The following is a 19,330-nucleotide window of genomic DNA, read 5'->3' on the forward strand; positions in this document are numbered from 1 at the left end:
AAATAAGGCAAAAAAAAACAGTAACCATGTTAACTTCAACTTTTTTTCAAGCAGATGTAAAACATGCTGTGGTTCAGAATTCTAGAGAATGAGCTGCAGCGTCTCTTTGTTGGCTGCGCTAAAACCTAAAACCTGCTTGTTGCATTAAGGAATCTGACAGTACAGTAATTACACACTCTTGACTCGGTCTTCTTTTCAATAAACAACTTTTGTATTTACAAAAAAAAGAGCAAAGTCCCATCTTCATCACATTCTGGTTAAGATCAGATCGCGAGAGCCATAAAAAATGTTTACATCCATGTGAATTCAGACCAGGAAACGGTGCAATCTATATAAGTTGGGTTTGAAGAAGGCCGGCTGAGACTACGCTCCCTCGACATAATATGAAATCTGATAGCATGGCAACTCAGAGGAAAAGGACACGACCACAACAAAGTTAACAGTGTGCTGGTGTGCAGTCCGATGGAGTGGAGGTAGATGGGGGGTGGGTTGGGTGAACAGAAAGGGATAGAAAGGAAAAAGAATAAACATAAAAAAAATGTGTTTATTAAAGTTATCTTCCTGCACCACGTGACTCGTCCTCCCGCAGCAGTAATAGAGCTGGTTCTGTGGGGTCTGCTGTGATGCTGTGTGCTGCCTCTAATTCCTTCTTGCTGGATCCTTGAAAACTAAACGTAAATATGGAAACTTTCAGACACGGGTTTCCCTCAGCGAGGAAGGAAGTGAGAGAGCCAACACTTTGATCTGAAACATCAACTGCACAACTGTCTGTTACTGGGTGCGTAGGGGCATAAGGATCGAGGCATCTACTGCTGCCCTTCATTCGGCCCCAAGGCGGTGGCCTTGGCCCCAGCTGTGACGTCCTCCTCCTCCTCCCCCCACCGGCTCCTGGGCAGCTGGTCTCCTGGTGGGAGGAACTCCAAAGCCCGACACTCCTCCCCTCCTGTTAGGGAAGTACCGATACCTGGGGGAAGAGCAGATATGTTTCATCAATTTCTTTTTGAATAATTAAAACACGTTATTTCTTCATTAAAGAACCAATAGTTCTGTGTTGCACAGCTACAAATCTGATGTGGTTTGACTACATTTTTCTAAAACAGGCCGAAACTCCCAAGTTGGTGGTCAATAAAAAAAACTTACAGGATGTCTGGTGTGGAGATGAAGGAGCGACCTCCCAGGTCGATGGGGTATTTGAACATGAGGAAGTAGTAGAGGTGACCCACCAGGTTCCCGGTCAGTTCATTCACAAACCTGCACAAAACAGCAGAAAGAAGAATAAGCAATTACGTGTACAAATTTACTGCTTTTAGAAAGAAATAGACCAATCCTGCTTAGATCGAATGTTCCAGTGCAGTATATATTATAGATACTAATATATATTAATTTCTATGCAATGAAAGTATGACTAGCAATATGTCCCATTTGTTTTCTTAATTCAACTGATTAAAGTAGTTACTCACGAGCCTCCAATGACAAAATTGAACATCAGGATGACCCAGGGTAGGTAGTGCGCCTGACAGAGCAACAAGAAGATGGTAAAGAATCCCATCAGTGCTGTCATTTATTATCTGTTCCGATTTAACTAATGAATGTAGTACAAATTTAATTCAACATTCATCAATTGTGTAAATCGGAATGTACCAAGTGTTGGAAGTAAAACATGACGTACCTTGAATCGTGTTCCGAACCAGAAGGTCACGATCATGTCTTTGTTGAACTGAGCCCAGACGTAGAGCACCGACATGATCAGAGGGATCATCAGCAGCTGATGATGAACATATCAACATTATGAGTCCAATGAGTTGAAAACAACCAGAAAGAAGATCTCAATGATTGTTCAAACTTTGTAAATTTATTTTACTCCTGGTCACAACCAGTCGTGATGCTTTTTAAGTTCACATCCTACGTCAGCTAGCTGATCAGCGAATTTACAGCAAGGTAAAAACGCGTTGGCCTCCTTCCTGATTTGTTTTTGCATGTTTGTCACAGTTGTGTTGCAGATTATTAAAACTAAATAAAATACAAAGATAACGCAAACACAAAAAATAATTTTTAAACAAAAGTTGTTATTAAGAAGGAAATAATCCAAACCTACGTGGCCCTGTGTGGAAAAAGTGATCCCTGATAAAACAGAATTTAAGTGTGGTTTTTACACCTGAGTTTAGCATCTCTAGCCACACTCAGGCCTGATTAAAAGATCCTGTAAAATCGACACCATGCTAAGATCCAAAGAAACTCAGGAACAAATAAGAAAGGAGATCTATCAGTTTAGGAAAGGTTATTAAGCAATTTCTGAAGCTTTGGGACTCCAGTGAACCACAGTGACAGCCATTATCCTCAAATGGCAAAAACATGGAACAGTGGTGAACCTTCCAAAGAGTGGCCAGCCAAACCAAAATTACCCTGAGCACAGTGATGACTCATCCAGGAGGTCACAAAACACCCCATAACAACATCCAAAGAACTGCAGGCTTCACTCTCCTCTGTTAAAGTCAGTGTTCATGACTTCCCCATAGGAAGGACATTACATCTGGTATGAGTGTAACACCGCATTTCAGGAAAACATCATACCAACAGTCAAATGTGGTGGTGCTGTGATGGCCTGGGGCCGTGCTGCTGCTTCCGAACCTGAAGGCTTCCTGTGATAAACGAACCATGAATTCTGCTCTCTACCAAAAAATGGTGAAGGAATGTCTGGCTACCTGTTCCTGACCTCAAGCTTAAACTAACTCGAGTTCTGCAGCAGGACAATAACCCAAAACACACCAGCAAGTTCACCTCTGATTGGCTGCAGAAAAACAAGATGAATTTTGTACTACTACTACTACTGCATTTGTAATACATTTAAATAAATAAATCAGGAAACTGGCTAAAACTTTCACACCATTTTATGTCAATATGGATTAATAAGAACATTCTATTTATTACAGGTGCTGAAATCCATTTAAGAGACCATAACAATACAGAACTACTTAAATGAACTTTGACATATTGAAAAGGTGATTTAAAATAGGGATTTTTTTTCATTTCAGGTTAAAAAAGATTAACTCAAGTTAGGCAAGTGTATTAGTTTACTTTAACTGCAGTGCTGTTAAAAATGTTAATGTTTATTTTTTCTCGAAATGTCAAAGTGGCCATGTTGCACTCAGAATCCCTCATAATGTCTTGACTGACCATTGTAAACAAATACAATAATCTTCATATACAGTCTGTATTGTTACAGTTTCAAGTTGTGGTATAAATAAAGAAGATTCTCACCCGCATGTTTATCAGCAGTCCAGTTATCTACAGCTAGAGTCAAGGACATAAACTTGGGTGTATGCAATTATAGCTGCAGCCTTAAGATTAAAGCTGTTAATTCACCCTCTTCCCCTTGAGCAAGTTGTAGGACACGGACATCAGATATCCCCATTCAGCCTCACAATTACCCTGGGGCAAAAAAAAAAAGTGAGCAACTGGTTTGGATTTGCAGAGCATAATCACAATGTCTACATTTACCTGTTAAATGATAAGTGACTAAAAAAAAACAGGCAGACCAGCAATCTGAGCTGATGCCCTGACAAATGTGTCACAGTATAGAGATGTGGGCCAGGCTGTGTTGCTGGTACTGCATGTGACCTAGATTGGGTTTCTCTGCTCTGCAGGGGTAAGCTAACAGTGGGCCACCGGCACAGAGCCGCCCTAACATGGCACATTACTGCAGAGAGATGAGGGTAATGCAGAGGCATGAAGAGAACACAGAACTATTATCAGTAGTGAAGAGAACAAGGACCAATCAAATGTAATGATTAGATGTGGATGGATTCAAATTAATCATTCAAACAGAAGGTGTCTGTGATGCCAGTGAAAGGATACAAGAATGCAGATCCAGTTGAAGAGCAGCATGAAGACATAGTCAGCAGGCCTGGTATCGAACACCCCTGGGAAACAAGAAAAATATTAGCATAACAACAAGAGCAGATAGTGTTTATTAATGAATGTTATGTTTATGAATGTTAAGTCACTGAGGCTCGCGGTCTCACCTGTCTCTAGTCGTGTGGAGTACTGGTAGAGGAAATACAGATTGACAAGGTACAGAAACCCAGTTGGAAAATAAAATGTGGCAGTCAGTGGCCTCCAGAGCTGAAATAAACAGAAGCAAAGTCAGGTTTCTCTAAAGGCTCCACGTGTGACAGACATGCACCGTTTACCAGAGGGGTGATAAGTGTTTTAATTAAAAAAGATGGCAGGACTAAATTACAAAATTCAATACAGCCATGGCGCAAATTTTAACATATTCCCTGATATTCAACTTACTAATTTAATTAATTCCATCACAATAACATCAAGGCACTTGTGAAGTGTTTAGCTCTGCAGTGAGCAAACGTTCCCAGAGGCTGACTGAGTGGCAGCCTGGGCTTCCTATCTGCTCCTATCTGCTCCCATCATGTCCTGTTGCTGTGTGATTTCTCCATCGTTTCCTGTCTGCTCTTCCCTTTAAATTTCTTGTCCAAATAATAGAAAGCATAAGATCACAAATCTATAATTCACAAATATTTACCACTAATTAAGAACCTGAAATTTCAGCAGTACTGCTGTAAGACAATTCCGTCCACAGGGTGATGAATTAATACTGGCAGAGCAAGGTACTCCGCTCCAAACGTTGCTGTGGAAATAGATTCTCAATAAGCAGCACTCAAAACTTTTATTTCCTAGACTCTGATCTGGAATTCATTCTTTTTGACAGCTTCCGGAAGTCGTACCTTCCACGTGTGGCTCTCTCATTGGTCGTCACCGTGAGGAGGCCTGTCGTACGGCCGTGCTAGCTACCTGCTAGCTGACCACCCAGACCAACACCATTCAGTCAGCGTTACACCAACACACTTCGCTGAACAGTCAAAGAATGCTTACCTGAAATCTATTAAAGACCAGCTCCGGAATAAGCAAGAAGTTACTGAAATGAACCAATCCTAGAACGCCAATAAGGGGGAAAGCAACAGATGCGCCGAACCATGTCCGGGTGATAGGAGGGATGCTCCTAAACCAGTCCCCGATGTCTGACATCTTTCTTCACAATAACTAACAAACTAACAGTTACAACCGAGAAACAAAGACTAAGTTTATAAGGATCCACAATTCATCCGCAAAGTGCGACTTCTCAACGTGTTGGCGTCCGAAGGCTCCACCGCTAAGTTCACATGACGTGGCTAACACGCAGGAGCTAGCTTTGTATACAATGTTAGCCGAGCAGATTTAGACAGATCCGGTTCAGATTTTCAAAGTAAAAGTCAACCGACCGCCGGGACGAGAGATGGGGACTGAGTATGAACTGGTTGTACAGTAACTAACTGAGACCAATTATGTTAATTCTGTTTAACTATAGTGCAGGTAACACCAATGAGGGCCTGTTTATTTCTTAACTGAGTTCGTGTACATTGATCTGCCAAGGGCTTTTACGTCATACCCTTTTGTTCTCATTTGTATTGATTTAGATATTCATCATATTTTCTTTCCTCACTTTATTTCTTTCTTATATTTGGCTTACTTAAGAATAGGGGATTTGACACATTTGCTCAATTAATGGAATACACGTCGTCTAACATTGTAAATATTCAAAAATGTAAAGATCATTCTGTGTTTATTCTAAGTGACTTTGGCTGTCTAACCTGCATCAAATCAAACAACGCTTTTGTCAGTGGTGACACAGAACAGCCGCGGAGTCTGTGAAACCATAACACAGTGTCAAATGCTTTCAACTACAACACCCATAATGCAACCTTCTATTTACCTGTTACGTCAAGACTAAGCGACAACATAACATCCTCACAACAAATTTTAAAAAACTCAAAAACCTGAATTAGAAGCTAAGTGTTACAGTAGGGTCTCTTAAATGTGTTGTTAGTATTTAATGGTGATGAGGGTTTAGCTTTTTTCCTGTTGCTACTTCAAACTAAATATGCAGAATGTTTCTCTTTCAAATTTCGCGCTGTTTGCGCCGCCTCGCTACAGATTAGCCCTTTAGCTAGCCATGTGAAGTTATCCGAAACGTTTCTCCCAAAGAGATTTTCAGCTTCAGAAAACACCGATCACATTTTCTACGTGCGTCTTTAAAATGGTGGTGACAGACATTGGGAATAAAGAAGAGGGTAAAATATGGCATCGAAAACCGACACCCGGCAAGGGGTAAGTAGGTTACACAGCTGAGTGGTGCTGGATTAGTTGTCATGTGCAAACAGTGGAGGAGCAGTGATATGGTTTTATTTTAATGGTAATAGTTTAGTTTGTTAGAGAAATTAGTTATTATTAGTTTATTTCTCTTCAGTCACACTTGTTGCACTGCTTGAGAATTACCTGTATCAACTTTATACGCTTGAATGACAAAGAAGTATTTCGATGTGCTGAAAACTTGCTTGGATGTCTCACACAAATGTCTATTTTCAGTTTAAAGTGCAATCATTAGTCTGTACGTTTCGATGGAGGGTATAAATTGAAAATAGCAACTGCTTTTGGTACAGATGTATTCCTCATTTTTGAAATAATATGATCGACTCCGTCTTCGGATGCTTTTTGGCAGCCAAGATCTTGTTCAAGATTACCAAAACAAAATATAAGAATACTATTACCAATGACTTAATACCGCTATTTTCATAAAATGTTTGGGCATATACCTGTCAGTACTTTCATGTCTTCTTAAATCTAATCTATGCTGTCTAAGAAAACTTCAAATGAATTGAATTGAATATAGAAATTCACATGACTTACTTCCCTGCTTAAAGAACATACAAAGGAAATTTATCAGTTTTACTCTGACAATTCTGAGCAACATTTCGGCACCATACTTCCATCCCAAACTCAAAAAGCAATAAATGTGACAAAACTCTTCCGGTGAACACAGTGGGCAGGAAACCCACTGTAATCCCTGACCAGCTGGTTTCTCTTCTGCACACCAAAAGTACTTGTAAATTAATGTGCAAAACATATTCCTCTGTTTAATTATCAGGAAAATTGAAATGACTGACAGTATGCTGTCAAATATTAGATTCTTATTCATGACATGATAGCATCCTGGGTAAGATACTGTAAATGTCATCCAGTCAATCTGAAAATCCTTTAACTTGTTTTCTGACCACTAGAGTGCAGCCTGGGTTCAGCTTTGAGCGCTGGCTCAGATTTTGTTTCCACTTTAAGGTGTGTTGTTTTGTCACCCTCAGAGTTTTGGTGACGGTGGTCAGAACTGCTCAGCAGGCAAAGACGGTGCGTTTCTTGCATGTGGCGTTTGACACCACTGGAGAGTCCTTTCTTGCAGGAGATCACCATGGCAACATTTACATCTTTGACATCGGTAGAAACAGGTCTGATGTCGCTTTTATTGTATTTTAGTATCATACTTTCTTAAGACTGGTAGTTCATGGAAATTCTATCATATTCTCAAATATTTGAAAATAATATTTATTATAATATAGTCTGCTTATCACTTAATGTTGGCACAGGACAACTTTCCTTTGTACATGCACTATTTTGAGCAGAAAAAGGCAAGAATTACCTCTAGATGAGCAGTCCTTACCCTTAATTCTACTGTGCTTTTGAATGTCATCTTGTGTTCTGCACTGCTTCTTTCTTTGGCAGGTTTCGATTGGTGCAGAAGACGGGACAGGCCTGCACTGCATTGGCTTTCACCCTCCGGAGGACGTCAGAGTTCCTCGTGGCCCTTGCTGACAACACCATCAAGTGCTTTGACAAAGGTGGGATTATCATATCCTTACATTACTTTTTTCTGTTAAGAGTAGTTTTGCAGGTTTAGGATCCTGCAACTTTTTCCACATAGGTTCATTTTTACTGAAACTTCACTGAATTAATTTTGTCAATATATTTCTTTTCAGACACAAAGCAGCTGGTCAGTTGGATGCGCGGTCACGAGGGGGCAGTTTCGTTTATCTCCGTCCACAGCTCAGGTCGCTACGCCATCAGCACGTCCTTGGATACAGCTCAGCTCTGGGACCTGGACACCTTCCAGAGGAAAAGGAAGCTCAACATCAAACAGTCTGTTGGCGTTCAGAGGGTAAACATGCAATTCTTCCAGATGAAAAAAAATGAGATGGTTTTTAGTAATTTCTGACAGTGATGATGATCATCATGGTATTGTCATTCATCTTTATGATATTTGTGGGTTTATTGTTTTTCTTCATTGTTGTGGCGGTGCACTTGTGTTGCAGGTGTTTTTCCTGCCCCTCAATAACACCATCCTCAGCTGTTTCAGCGATGACTCCATCTTTGCTTGGGAGATTGACACACTCTTCTGCAAATATCAGCTGTCAGCCTCAGACTGCGGACCCAAAATGTCATACAAAGCTTTTGCTGTCACACGGTGGGTCTCTCACATCACAACCACTAACAGTCTAGTCAACCTGTTGTAGCACACCATAAGCGACTGTGACTGTTAAAAGGAATTAGAAAGTTTCCTCAAACACTGACTTGCCTGACTTGTGATGGCAGTGATGGTAAGACTTTTGTTGCCGGTGGACGCTCCAACCTCCTGCACCTGTGGTGTCTAGAAAGTCAGCAGCTGGTCAGAGTGATTCAGATGCCGACGCAGGTCCGAAGCGTTCGACAGCTGGAATTCCTTCCAGACAGCTTTGATAGAGGAGCTACTCAGGTACGTGGACAACAGGACTGTCCTCTCTTCTGGTGGTGGATTTAAGTATCCACCACCAGTTTCCACCATGAGTTTCCACCATAAAATAAGTTTCTGTCTGTTTATGTTTATCATGTTAGTCTGTCTCCATGGTGATATTGTGCTCTCGTTGTTGGTTTTTTGCATCTCAAGACGTTAGGTGTACTCAGCCAGGAGGGTGTGATGCGCTTCATCAACATTCAGACGTGCAAGCTGCTTTGTAGCATTGGTTCCCATGACGATGCCATCACCACAGTGGCAGTCAGCCCTAATGGCCGACATGTTGTAGCTGTCATGGATAACGGCAGCATCAACGTCTACAGAGTTCAGAGTCTCACTCAGGAATTAAACAAGGTGACAGAGAGTTGTGTGTGTGTGTGTGTGTGTGTGTGTGTGTGTGTGTGTGTGTGTGTGTGTGTGTGTGTGTGTGTGTGTGTGTGTGTGTGTGTGTGTGTTTTATTCATCTGTATGTGTCTTGCAGCCTCCTCCCTCCCAGGTGGCTGTAGTCTCTGGTGAAGCTGCTCAGGAATCTAACTTAAAGGTCAAAGTCAGGTCAGAGGTCATTCAGAAACAGGCTAAGAGGTCAGGTAGATGGACTCAGGCAAAGATGGTTCGACCCCCCGCTGAGGATAAAGAGGTGGGGACAGCATACACCACTGTACTTTACATGTTTTTTATACAGTTAAAATGTTCAAGCAGAAACACGTGCAAACCTCCCCTCCCTCTGTCTGGAGTCACAAAATATGAGTCTTGTTTTTTATTGTGTGTCTACAGAATGAACTCCCTGCTGGTCTGAATAAGAAGAGGCTGGTGGATCTGCTCAAGGCGTTCGGAGAATATCCTGCTAAATACAGGTGAAAATGACTTTGACTGGGAGAACAGTCATCCTGATGAGTCATTACTGAAACATAAATGCAGATTTTTGAACTCATGTATTTTACATAAGCTAAGCTGTGTGTGTTGCAGGATGTTTGTGTGGCGGTCTTTGCTGTGTCTGCCAGAGAATCATGCGGCCTACGGCAGCCTGACTGATAAAGGCCTGCATTCAGCCTACCTCACTCTGCAGGAGAAATACCCCATCAAGAGCCACAAGTTACAGAGGGGGCTGCAGAGGTACCCTCTCTTTTAATCTGCTGCAACTTAAATGTGCAAAATTTTTCTTTAATCCATTTTTATTGTTAATTAATTTCTCTGTTTATTTTTAAAATAAAAGTTTTTCTTCCTTCCTTTCCGTTGCTCTTCAGGGTTCTGTCTGCCTTGGCTCACTGGGCGTCCCTGTTTGGAGAGGTGGAATACCTTCCCCTGCTCGCCTTTCCTTTTGTCAAGCTCTTCCAGAATAACCCGATGCTCTGCTTTGAGGTGGTGGCTACTGTCATCGGTAGTTACTGGCTGTTCATATGAATTACCTTTTTTCTAGAAAACAAATACACAGCAGCTCATCAGCATCATTTACTTCAGCTACACAGTTGGAAGCTTTACTGTGTTCAACTTCTTCTTCTTCAAAAAAAAGAGGTATCTGCATGTCTTGATGAAAGCCAGTCTGCTGTTTGTTTGTGCAGTGAACTGGTGTCAGCACTGGTTCGAGTACTTCCCAAACCCTCCACTGAACGTCCTGAACATGGTGGAGAACGTCCTGGCTCATCATGACCGGCAACTGCTGCAGCATCTGGTGGACTGTGGCATCACCTCACAGGTAACCGTAGCTCCACACAGCATCGCACGCCAGCGGCAGGAAGAGGCAGGAAGTGTTCAGAACTCCAGGCTCACAGATTCACAAGCATATGGTCAAATTTTAGTTATGCGTGTTATAACTCCAAATCTGTGACAGCTCTACGTGTGGCCCCTGCTGGAGACTTTGTTCTCAGAGGTTTTGACTCGTGATGAGTGGCTCAGACTCTTCGACTCCATCTTCTCCAACCACCCGGCATTCCTGCTTATGGCCTGTGTGTCTTATGTCATCTGCTGCCGAGAACCTCTGCTGCTCTGCTCCCAGAAGCAAGATTTTGACGTGACTACTTTCTCCTCTATTGTCAGCAGACTTTCCCGTTTCTCTTTGTCCAAATCTTCTCTCATGGCTCCTGATTTGTTTCCTTACAGTATTTTTTCCACCATCGTAACAACCTGGACGTTGCAGCCATGATTAAGGAGGCCTATCGGCTCATGGGCAGCACACCAGCTGACATCCATCCCAAGAATATACTCACTGATTTTACACCTCTAACCAAGGGCCAGTACCCCGTGTTTAACCACTACCCAGAATTTATAGTTGAATACCAGAGCCGGGAGAGGGAGAAAATTCGACTGCAGGAGAGGGAGTATCTCCGAGAGAGGTGAGATAACAGGCAGCGTCCTCATAAATACGCTGAGTGATTATTGGGTTACATAATTGAATCCAGGCAACACCTTTCAAAGTAATTATTGAGGGAAAAAATGAAGCAGATGAAATGTATTTATATTTGTGTCATCAGACAGGAGGTGTCAGCCCTGCATGCAGATTTTGTACGTCGTCAAGCTGAAGAGAAGGCATATTATGTACAACAGGTGGATATGGGTTTATTTTATTTTTTGTACATTTTAAATATTTTTTATATTTTTAGTTCATAAAGTTAATCTGCATATGAAAACAAGCCTGAAAAGAAAGTGAAAACTTTAACTTAAATCTAGGATTTGCTGCAGAAGGCAGAGGAACAGCGCAGAAACATCCTGGCACAAGAAGAGGAAAAAATAACTCAGCAGAGGGCAAAGTACTGTAATCAGATGACATTTCTCTCTCTCACACACACACACATACACACACACACACACACACACACACACAGTTATGATCTGAAGACAGAACGATGTGATGTGCAGGTCAATGTCACAGCTCTGTCCTTGCAGGCTGGCGGCCATGAAGAGAGAGCTGAAGGTGAAGGAGCTACAGCTGCTGGAAGCAACCAGAAGACGTTTCCTGAAACACCAGCAGGAGCTTCGAGCCACACAGATCCAACAGCTTGAGCAGGAGATCAGCAGGAAGGTAAACGTAACGTGAAAGGGTTTTATATAAGCACACATCGTCCTGTGAGGCGTGTCCTGGACACTTTATCATTATGTTTCAACAGATGTTTAGATGTTGGCGACAGCTTGTGGTTTTCCAAAGAATCAGAAATGAAAAACACTAAACTGAATGTGACTTTGGGACACAACAATATGTGGCTGTTTGATCCTCAAGCAGAGATCCTGAGCCGTAATACGAAGCTCTGTTTTTCATGTTTTCTCATCATGTTTCTGTCAGTGGACTTTGAACCTACACGTTTGAACACTGAACCAACACTGATGTCTTTGTGTTTCTGCAGATGGATCTCAGGGAGAGAGAAAGAGCTGCAGCTGTCGAGGATCTAGAAGTCAGACAGATGGAGCTGGAGGCTCAGAGGAAACGACTTGAACAGGTGCACTTAAGGAAAATTTCTGCTAATCAGTGCATTTCCAACGATTTTAATTCAAATTGATCAATTTTGTGCATCGTCTGAATGAGAACTTTTAGGAGGGAGGGGACAAAAAAATTGATAATTGAATAACTTTGGCACCTTTGGTAACGTATTGGCGATTGAATGCGTAAGAAACGATTTAGCAGAAGTTGCTGCCAAGAAAAGGACGTTATGCAAACCTGACATTTTGCAGTGGAATGCAGGTTTTCTGGAAGCATAAAATGTTATCACATATTTTCACCATACATTCAACAGATTCAAATGTCTGACATCACTCACACTCACTTTTTTCAATTCAAGACGTCACAATGTTGTTTTGTCCTTTATAGACAGACGTGTAATCATAATCAATGAATGAGTCATCCTGGATGGCCTGAGGTCAAACACCAAGGTCACGATTACAGGAGATATGAAAGTGATGAAGGAATTTAAAAGAGTGTATTTGTGACAATTTCCCTCAGCACTTATTGAAGGAGCAGGAACGCGTGGGACGAGAGATTAAAGAGGAGGTGGACATGAGGATGAAGACAGCAGAGAGAGAGGAAGGGGACTACAACCAGTTACTGCACAACACCGAAACAAACATGCAGGTTAGTAACACGTCCCCGCAGGCAGAGTGTATGAGAAGTGACATATGTCAGCGTACGATCTCGATACTCTCATCATCCGTCTGCTTTTACAGGAAAGTGTTGAAGCCACACATTCATCCAAAAAGTGATTTGGCAGAGGTCCCTGTGATCCTCTCCTCTTGTGTCTGCTAACTCGGTGTCCACACACAGGCGCTGGAGGAGTCCCTGGTGGAGGCGTGCCAGCTGGACTTGGAGTCAGACTGGCAGAGAGAGGTGGCAGATCGCCTGCAGCAGGTGGATGAGGAGCAGCAGAGGAAGAAGGAGACACTGGCAGAGCTTCACAGAGAAACCCTGGTGGGGGAGGAGATGCTGGCTGGCGCCATGAGAGACGTGGCAGGAAGGAAGGTGAGGGAATGTTTGTCAGCACAGCATCTACACGAGGTTTTATGGTGTGATGGTGAATACAGGAGAGGAATATATGAGGTAATTAATGGTCTGTTCTAACACCTTTAAGATCTACATTACAATGAGAATAAACACCAGTTCTTAGAAACGCCATAACAACCGCAATAACAACCACCATTGCAACCACCATTGCAACCACCATAACAACCACCATAACAACCACCATAACAACCACCATAACAACCGCCTCACGGTGTGAAATATGAATTTTACTTTTGTTTTTCAGGTGGAAGAGTTGATGAGAACCAAAACTCGGAGAAAAGAGCTGCAGCAGACCTCAGCAGACACAGGTACTAGTACTAATACTACTAGTACTACTACTACTATTACTACTACTATTGCTACTAGTACTGCTACTGCTGATACTACTACTATTACTACTACTATGACTACTAGTACTACTACTATTACTACTACTAGTATTACTGTTAATACTAATGACCACCATCATGACCATCATCTGTCCTTCTGCGCTCCTCTCCATGTTACCAAACCTGCCCATCACAGAGGTGATGAGGATGTGATGGGCAGGTTTGGTATCTAGGAGAGGAACGCAGAAGGACAGATGGTAGTTGACTTTGCAGAAAGGATGGAAATGTCTGTATTGAATACTTTCTTCCAGAAGAGGCAGGAACATAGGGTGACCTATAAGAGTGGTGGTAGGAGCACACAGGTAGACTACATCTTGTGTAGACGGTGTAACCTGAAGGAGATCAGTGACTGTAAAGTAGTGGTAGGCGAGAGTGTAGCCAAACAGCATAGGATGGTGGTGTGTAGGATGACTCTGGTGGTGAGGAAGATCAAGAGGACAAAGGCAGAGCAGAGGATGAAATGGTGGAAGCTGAAAAAGGAAGAGTGTTGCATGACTTTTAGGAAGGAGTTAAGACAGGCTCTGGGTGGTCAGGAGGTGCTTCCAGATGACTGGACAACTACAGCTAATGTGATCAGGGAGACAGGTAGGAGAGTACTTGGTGTGTCATCAGGAAGGAAAGTAGATAAGGAGACTTGGTGGTGGAATGAGGAGGTACAGGAGTGTATACAGAGAAAGAGGTTAGCTAAGAGGAAGTGGGACACTGAGAGGACTGAGGAGAGTAGACAGGAGTACAAGGATATGTAGCATAAGGTGAAGGTAGAGGTAGCAAAGGCCAAACAATGGGCTTATGATGACTTGTATGCTAGGTTGGACAGTAAGGAGGGAGAGACTGATCTAAACAGGTTGGTAAGACAGAGAGACAGAGATGGGAAGGACGTGCAGCAGGTTAGGGTGATTAAGGATAGAGATGGAAGTCTATTGACAGGTGCCAGTAGTGTGATGGGGAGATGGAAAGAGATAACGAGAAGATGCCTGAGAAATGGAGGAGAAGTGTGCTGGTGCCCATTTTTAAGAAGAAGGGAGATGTGCAGAGTTGTGGCAACTATAGAGGAATAAAGCTGATGAGCCATACAATGAAGTTATGGGAGAGAGTAGTGGAAGCTAGACTAAGGGCAGAAGTGAACATTTGTGAGCAGCAGTATGGTTTCATGCCAAAAAAGAGTACTACAGATGCAGTATTTACTTTGAGGATGTTGATAGAGAAGTACAGAGAAGGCCAGACGGAGCTGCATTGTGTTTTTGTAGATCTGGAGAAAGCTTACGACAGGGTGTCCAGAGAGGAACTGTGGTATTGTATGAGGAAGTCTGGAGTGGCAGAGAAGTATGTTAGAGCAGTGCAGGACATGTATGAGGACTGTAAGACAGTGGTGAGGTGTGCTGTAGGTGTGATAGATGAGTTCAAGGTGGAGGCGGGACTGCATCAGGGATCAGCTCTGAGCCCCTTCTTGTTTGCCATGGTGATGGACAGGCTGACAGACGAGGTTAGACAGGAATCTCCATGGACTATGATGTTTGCAGATGACATTGTGATCTGCAGTGAGAGCAGGGAACAGGTGGAGGAGAAGCTAGAGAGGTGGAGGTTTGTCCTGGAAAGGACAGGAATCAAGGTTAGCCGATGTAATACAGAGTACATGTGTGTGAATGAGAATGACCCAAGTGGAAGAGTGAGGTTACAGGGAGAAGAGATCAAGAAGGTGGAAGATTCTAAGTACTTAGGGTCAACAGTCCAGAGCAAAGGAGAGTGTGGAAAAGAGGTGAAGAAGCGTGTACAGGCAGGATGGAGTGGGTGGAGGAAAGTGTCAGGTGTGATGTGTGATAGAAGAGTTTCAGCTAAAATGAAGGGAAAGGTGTACAAAACTGTGGTGAGACCAGAGATGTTGTTTGGTCTAGAGACAGTGTCACTGAGGAAAAGACAGGAGACAGAGCTGGAGGTAGCAGAGATGAAGATGCTGAGGTTCTCTCTGGGAGTGACCAGGAAGGATAGGATCAGGAATGAGTACATCAGAGGGACAGCACATGTTAGAGGTTTTGGAGATAAAGTCAGAGAGGCCAGACTGAGATGGTTTGGACATGTCCAGAGGAGAGATAGTCAATATATTGGTAGAAGGATGCTGAGTTTTGAACTGCCAGGCAGGAGGCCTAGAGGAAGACCAAAGAGGAGGTTTATGGATGTAGTGAAAGAGGACATGAAGGTACTCGGTGTGAGAGAAGAGGATGCAGAAGACAGAGTTAGATGGAGGCAACTGATTGGCTGTGGCGACCTCTGAAGGGAAAAGCCGAATGGAGAAGAAGACTACTGTTAATACTAATGCTGTGATTACTGCTGCTGCTACTAGCGGTAGTATTATTGTTACTAGTACTGCTGCGATTGCTAATACTACTACTGCTGCTGCTACTGGTACTACTACTACTGCTATTACTACTACTACTATCACTGCTATTGCTACTAGTGTTACTACTAGTACGAGTATTACTATTACTACTACCACCTCTATTACGACTACTATTCCTATTACCAATATTTCTATCTCTACTACTACCATTATTACCAACACTACTATTACTACTAGTTTTACAATTGGTACTACTATTACTTCTACTACTTCAAGTACCACTACTGGTATTACTACTGCTATAAATACTAGTACTCTTATTACTACTACTGCTAACACACAGTGTTGTTTGTAACCTATCTAGATGTGTGATATTGTGTTGTTTGGTCTGAGGCAGACAGGGACAGACAGACGAGGGTGAGGTCACCCTGTAGGAGCAGAGGACTTCCTCCCAGACCCAGAGCCACCACTTCTGTCTCCACTGGGACAACTGGAGGTCCAGCAGTCAGGTCCACCCCCCCAAAGCAGACGGGAGCCAACATGATGTGTCTGAACGGCAGCTCACCATCAGAGAGCATTTCCACCAACTGTGAGTTGAATCTAGAATCGACGGCACTAAGCGGGAGAGAAGGTGTTTGTATCTGCTGCTCACTGTCAGAACGTTTGCCCCACCCCCTGGCAGTGACAGTAACTACACAGGTGTTTTCATTGGTTAATGCTGCCACAGGCTCCATCATACTCCTTTATTTGTTGTAGTTACTCCTTTGCTACCATTGGAAATCCTCCCAAGATGTGTTAAAAGTCTTTGCTGGATGATGATCAATTTTTCTGTGTAATCAGTAGTTTGTCTACTTGTTGACAAGTTCTTGACTGAAACAGACATTTCTTTATGAAGTAAATATGAGTAATTATTAAAGTTCTGCACTTGAGGTTTAATATTTGTGCTTCAGTGAGTTTTACTTTATTGATGAAGCTACAGAGTTAATTTCTTGAATTCCCTTAATACATGGACTAATGTACATGTAGTACCTGATTGGCGTGTCATTATATTATGAGTATCTGTGACTAACGGTCCTGTTTGTCCTCCTGTCCTGTCAGTTTCCCTGGACCGCGGCCGGGCCCAGCTGGACAGCAGTGAGAGGGAGTTGCTGAAGGACGTCAGAGAGCTGAGGCAGAAGCTGGCGGCTCGAGTCAGAGACGGCGGCTCTGCCTCCTCACAGTCTGTCTGCACTCTGACCTCCGTCTCCTCGTGACCACGCGTCACCTCACGTCTCCTCAGTGTCAGAAAAACGTCTTCTTGACTGAAGGGAGTCAGAACAACAGAAGCAGTGACTCAGACTGAGAGGCATAGTAGACAACATCAATCTTCTTGCAAGTCTTCATTCCCACTATTTAAGTGTGTTCCCTTTGAACACACGAACAGATTGGTCTTTTCACTTCTGCCTGGGTTGCGTGATATAAATTGGATGTTCAGATTAGTCGGTGCTAGTATTGTTTTGTTGCACATTTTCCTGTTTATTTTAAAATCTTTCTACATTTAAAATTTTTTATTTGAATTAAGTTTTTATAGTTTGTTTTATGTAAAATTCTTTTTGGATTAAATTTTTTTTTTAATCCTGGTTCTCCTCTGTTTTCATTGTGGCTCCTTATATTGTGTGTATCCCAGTGATTTTATCAGCGATTCAGTTTAAAACCAGTTTAAAATCTTTTGGTTTGAAAGTGAGTAGCATTCCTCGTAGCATTTCCTGTCAACAGCCACCATAGATTAAATGCTGTGTCCCAGATTAGCAAATCCAGCTGTATGTTTTAATTATATTAAGACAGATTGGTATCATATTTTGATTGGGTATTTTGACAATTTCATTTTGGGTGTGTGTTGTCTGAGTTTCTACCTATGTTAAGATTTTTCTACTTATGAAATGTGTTAAACTGACACTGAGAGGTAAACCACACCTGCCTGCTGTTAGGCGTGCCGCTGTGAGTCCAGGTGTTGTTTGACATCAGCTGAAATGACAGCCGTCATTTTCCCCTCCTTCCTTCCTTCCTCCCACCTTTCATCTGCTTTGAATGACTCTGGGAAAACTGAGCTCAGTTGATGATTTGGTGACTTGGTTGATTAACAAAGACAGAAAGTCATTGTTGTAAATGTTGGATTACGCCTCGAAGGGAGCGATGACATGTGACGAGTGAGAGCGTCTCAGCTCACCTGTCATGTCTCATCTCCATGAAACCCTCTTGCTTTAAGCAGGGGTGTGTCGCTGTTTTCATAGTACTTTGTGTTTCGACCCCAATTGTCAGAAACTCTCAAGTCTCACTCGGGCTCTGAGGATCGCTCTCAGTGGTACGACTGGACCTGTTTGGGTGCAAATCATTTCCTGACCGGCTAACAAGACCTGAAGTTCACCATCCATGGATGCCAACACCGCCTCCCTACTTCAGCACAGGATGACGAAACCCCAGGGGAAGATGAGACGACGGGTCCAAGGCCTGCTCATCCGTTCGTCCACTAGAGCCGCGCTGGAGCTGAGCTATAACGAGAGCGCCCGGCTAGCGATGGACTCCCTGCTCAGCCGGGGTTTACAGGGCTACCAGGAGGTGCTGGAAGCAGAGGCGGAGGTGGACTTCCTGTCAGAGCTGGAGAAGATCTACATCCTGGAGAACGGCAGGGATGGTGTCACCGGCAGTGAAAGTTTGTGGTCACATTTTGTCCTGGTCTTTGCAGCCTGTGTTTGAAAACTTGAGAGTAATTTGATGGATGAAAACGAAATTGTTAGATGAATTACCTTCTATTTATCATGGCTTTATGCAGGGTTTTGTGTTTTACACAGCCGATGATGCATCAGATGACAAAGTGTTAGAGAGCCTGTCTTCTGCCTCTCAGTACACCACACATTGTTCTGCAGTGTCACAGGACAGTTTGGACTTGAGCATCCTGAAAGGTATGACTTCAAGTAACTCAACAATAAACCTATTTTATCAGGAGTGAATCTCTTTCACTTCTTTTGTCCCTTCAAGATGTGAAGACGACTGATCGTGTCCTGAACCAGTCCAGCGTTGAGGTTTATGTCCCATCAGACTGCAGGACGACTGCTATGAAAGACACGGTCAGAATGTTCATCAGAAAGTCCACAATGGTGGGTGTCTGACAGCGAGCTCTTCATGCGTGTGCACATGAATGCATGACATGCATGCCTGTACATGTCAGGGTGATAACAGGCTGCGTTGGAGCTGGTGTTCGTGTGTCAGACCCACAGTGAGTGACGTCTGTCTGTGCAGGCCCTAGCCATAGTGATGGACAGCTTCAGCGATACGGAGCTGCTGTGCGACCTCCTGGAGGCGAGCAGGAAGAGGAACGTGTCCGTTCATCTGTTGCTGGACCATCTCAACCTGAACCTGTTCATCAGCATGTGGCAGGACCTCAAACTAGACCACAAACACTTTCCTGTAAGTCTGGTCGTCTCGTCTTTTCACCT

General features: G+C 43.1%; 2 protein-coding genes across 2 annotated transcripts; one reads left to right on the top strand and one right to left on the bottom strand.

The window, feature by feature from the left end:
* Window positions 1-189: 189 nt before the first annotated feature.
* derl1 (derlin 1) lies at window positions 190-5,216 on the bottom strand. Its single transcript, XM_068322838.1, has 8 exons — window positions 4,891-5,216; window positions 4,023-4,122; window positions 3,856-3,920; window positions 3,259-3,285; window positions 1,670-1,765; window positions 1,461-1,513; window positions 1,141-1,251; window positions 190-964 (listed from the first exon to the last, which is right to left on the bottom strand). The coding sequence occupies exons 1-8, from the start codon at window positions 5,041-5,043 to the stop codon at window positions 820-822; spliced, it is 750 nt and encodes a 249-aa protein (XP_068178939.1). The 5' UTR covers window positions 5,044-5,216; the 3' UTR covers window positions 190-819.
* A 575-nt stretch (window positions 5,217-5,791) lies between these two features.
* On the top strand, window positions 5,792-17,387 carry tbc1d31 (TBC1 domain family, member 31). The gene is made up of 23 exons (XM_068323539.1): window positions 5,792-6,162; window positions 7,191-7,331; window positions 7,606-7,721; window positions 7,860-8,038; window positions 8,193-8,344; window positions 8,473-8,632; window positions 8,804-9,004; window positions 9,132-9,287; window positions 9,425-9,504; window positions 9,617-9,763; window positions 9,895-10,028; window positions 10,210-10,343; window positions 10,479-10,658; window positions 10,748-10,980; window positions 11,119-11,191; window positions 11,315-11,394; window positions 11,531-11,666; window positions 11,986-12,078; window positions 12,579-12,707; window positions 12,897-13,091; window positions 13,378-13,441; window positions 16,255-16,446; window positions 16,956-17,387. Exons 1-23 carry the CDS (start codon window positions 6,092-6,094, stop codon window positions 17,108-17,110), a joined length of 3,201 nt encoding a protein of 1,066 aa, XP_068179640.1. The 5' UTR covers window positions 5,792-6,091; the 3' UTR covers window positions 17,111-17,387.
* Window positions 17,388-19,330: the final 1,943 nt, after the last annotated feature.

The sequence above is a fragment of the Antennarius striatus genome, chromosome 9 (genome assembly GCF_040054535.1).
Source record: "Antennarius striatus isolate MH-2024 chromosome 9, ASM4005453v1, whole genome shotgun sequence".
In the NCBI taxonomy this organism is placed as follows: domain Eukaryota; kingdom Metazoa; phylum Chordata; class Actinopteri; order Lophiiformes; family Antennariidae; genus Antennarius; species Antennarius striatus.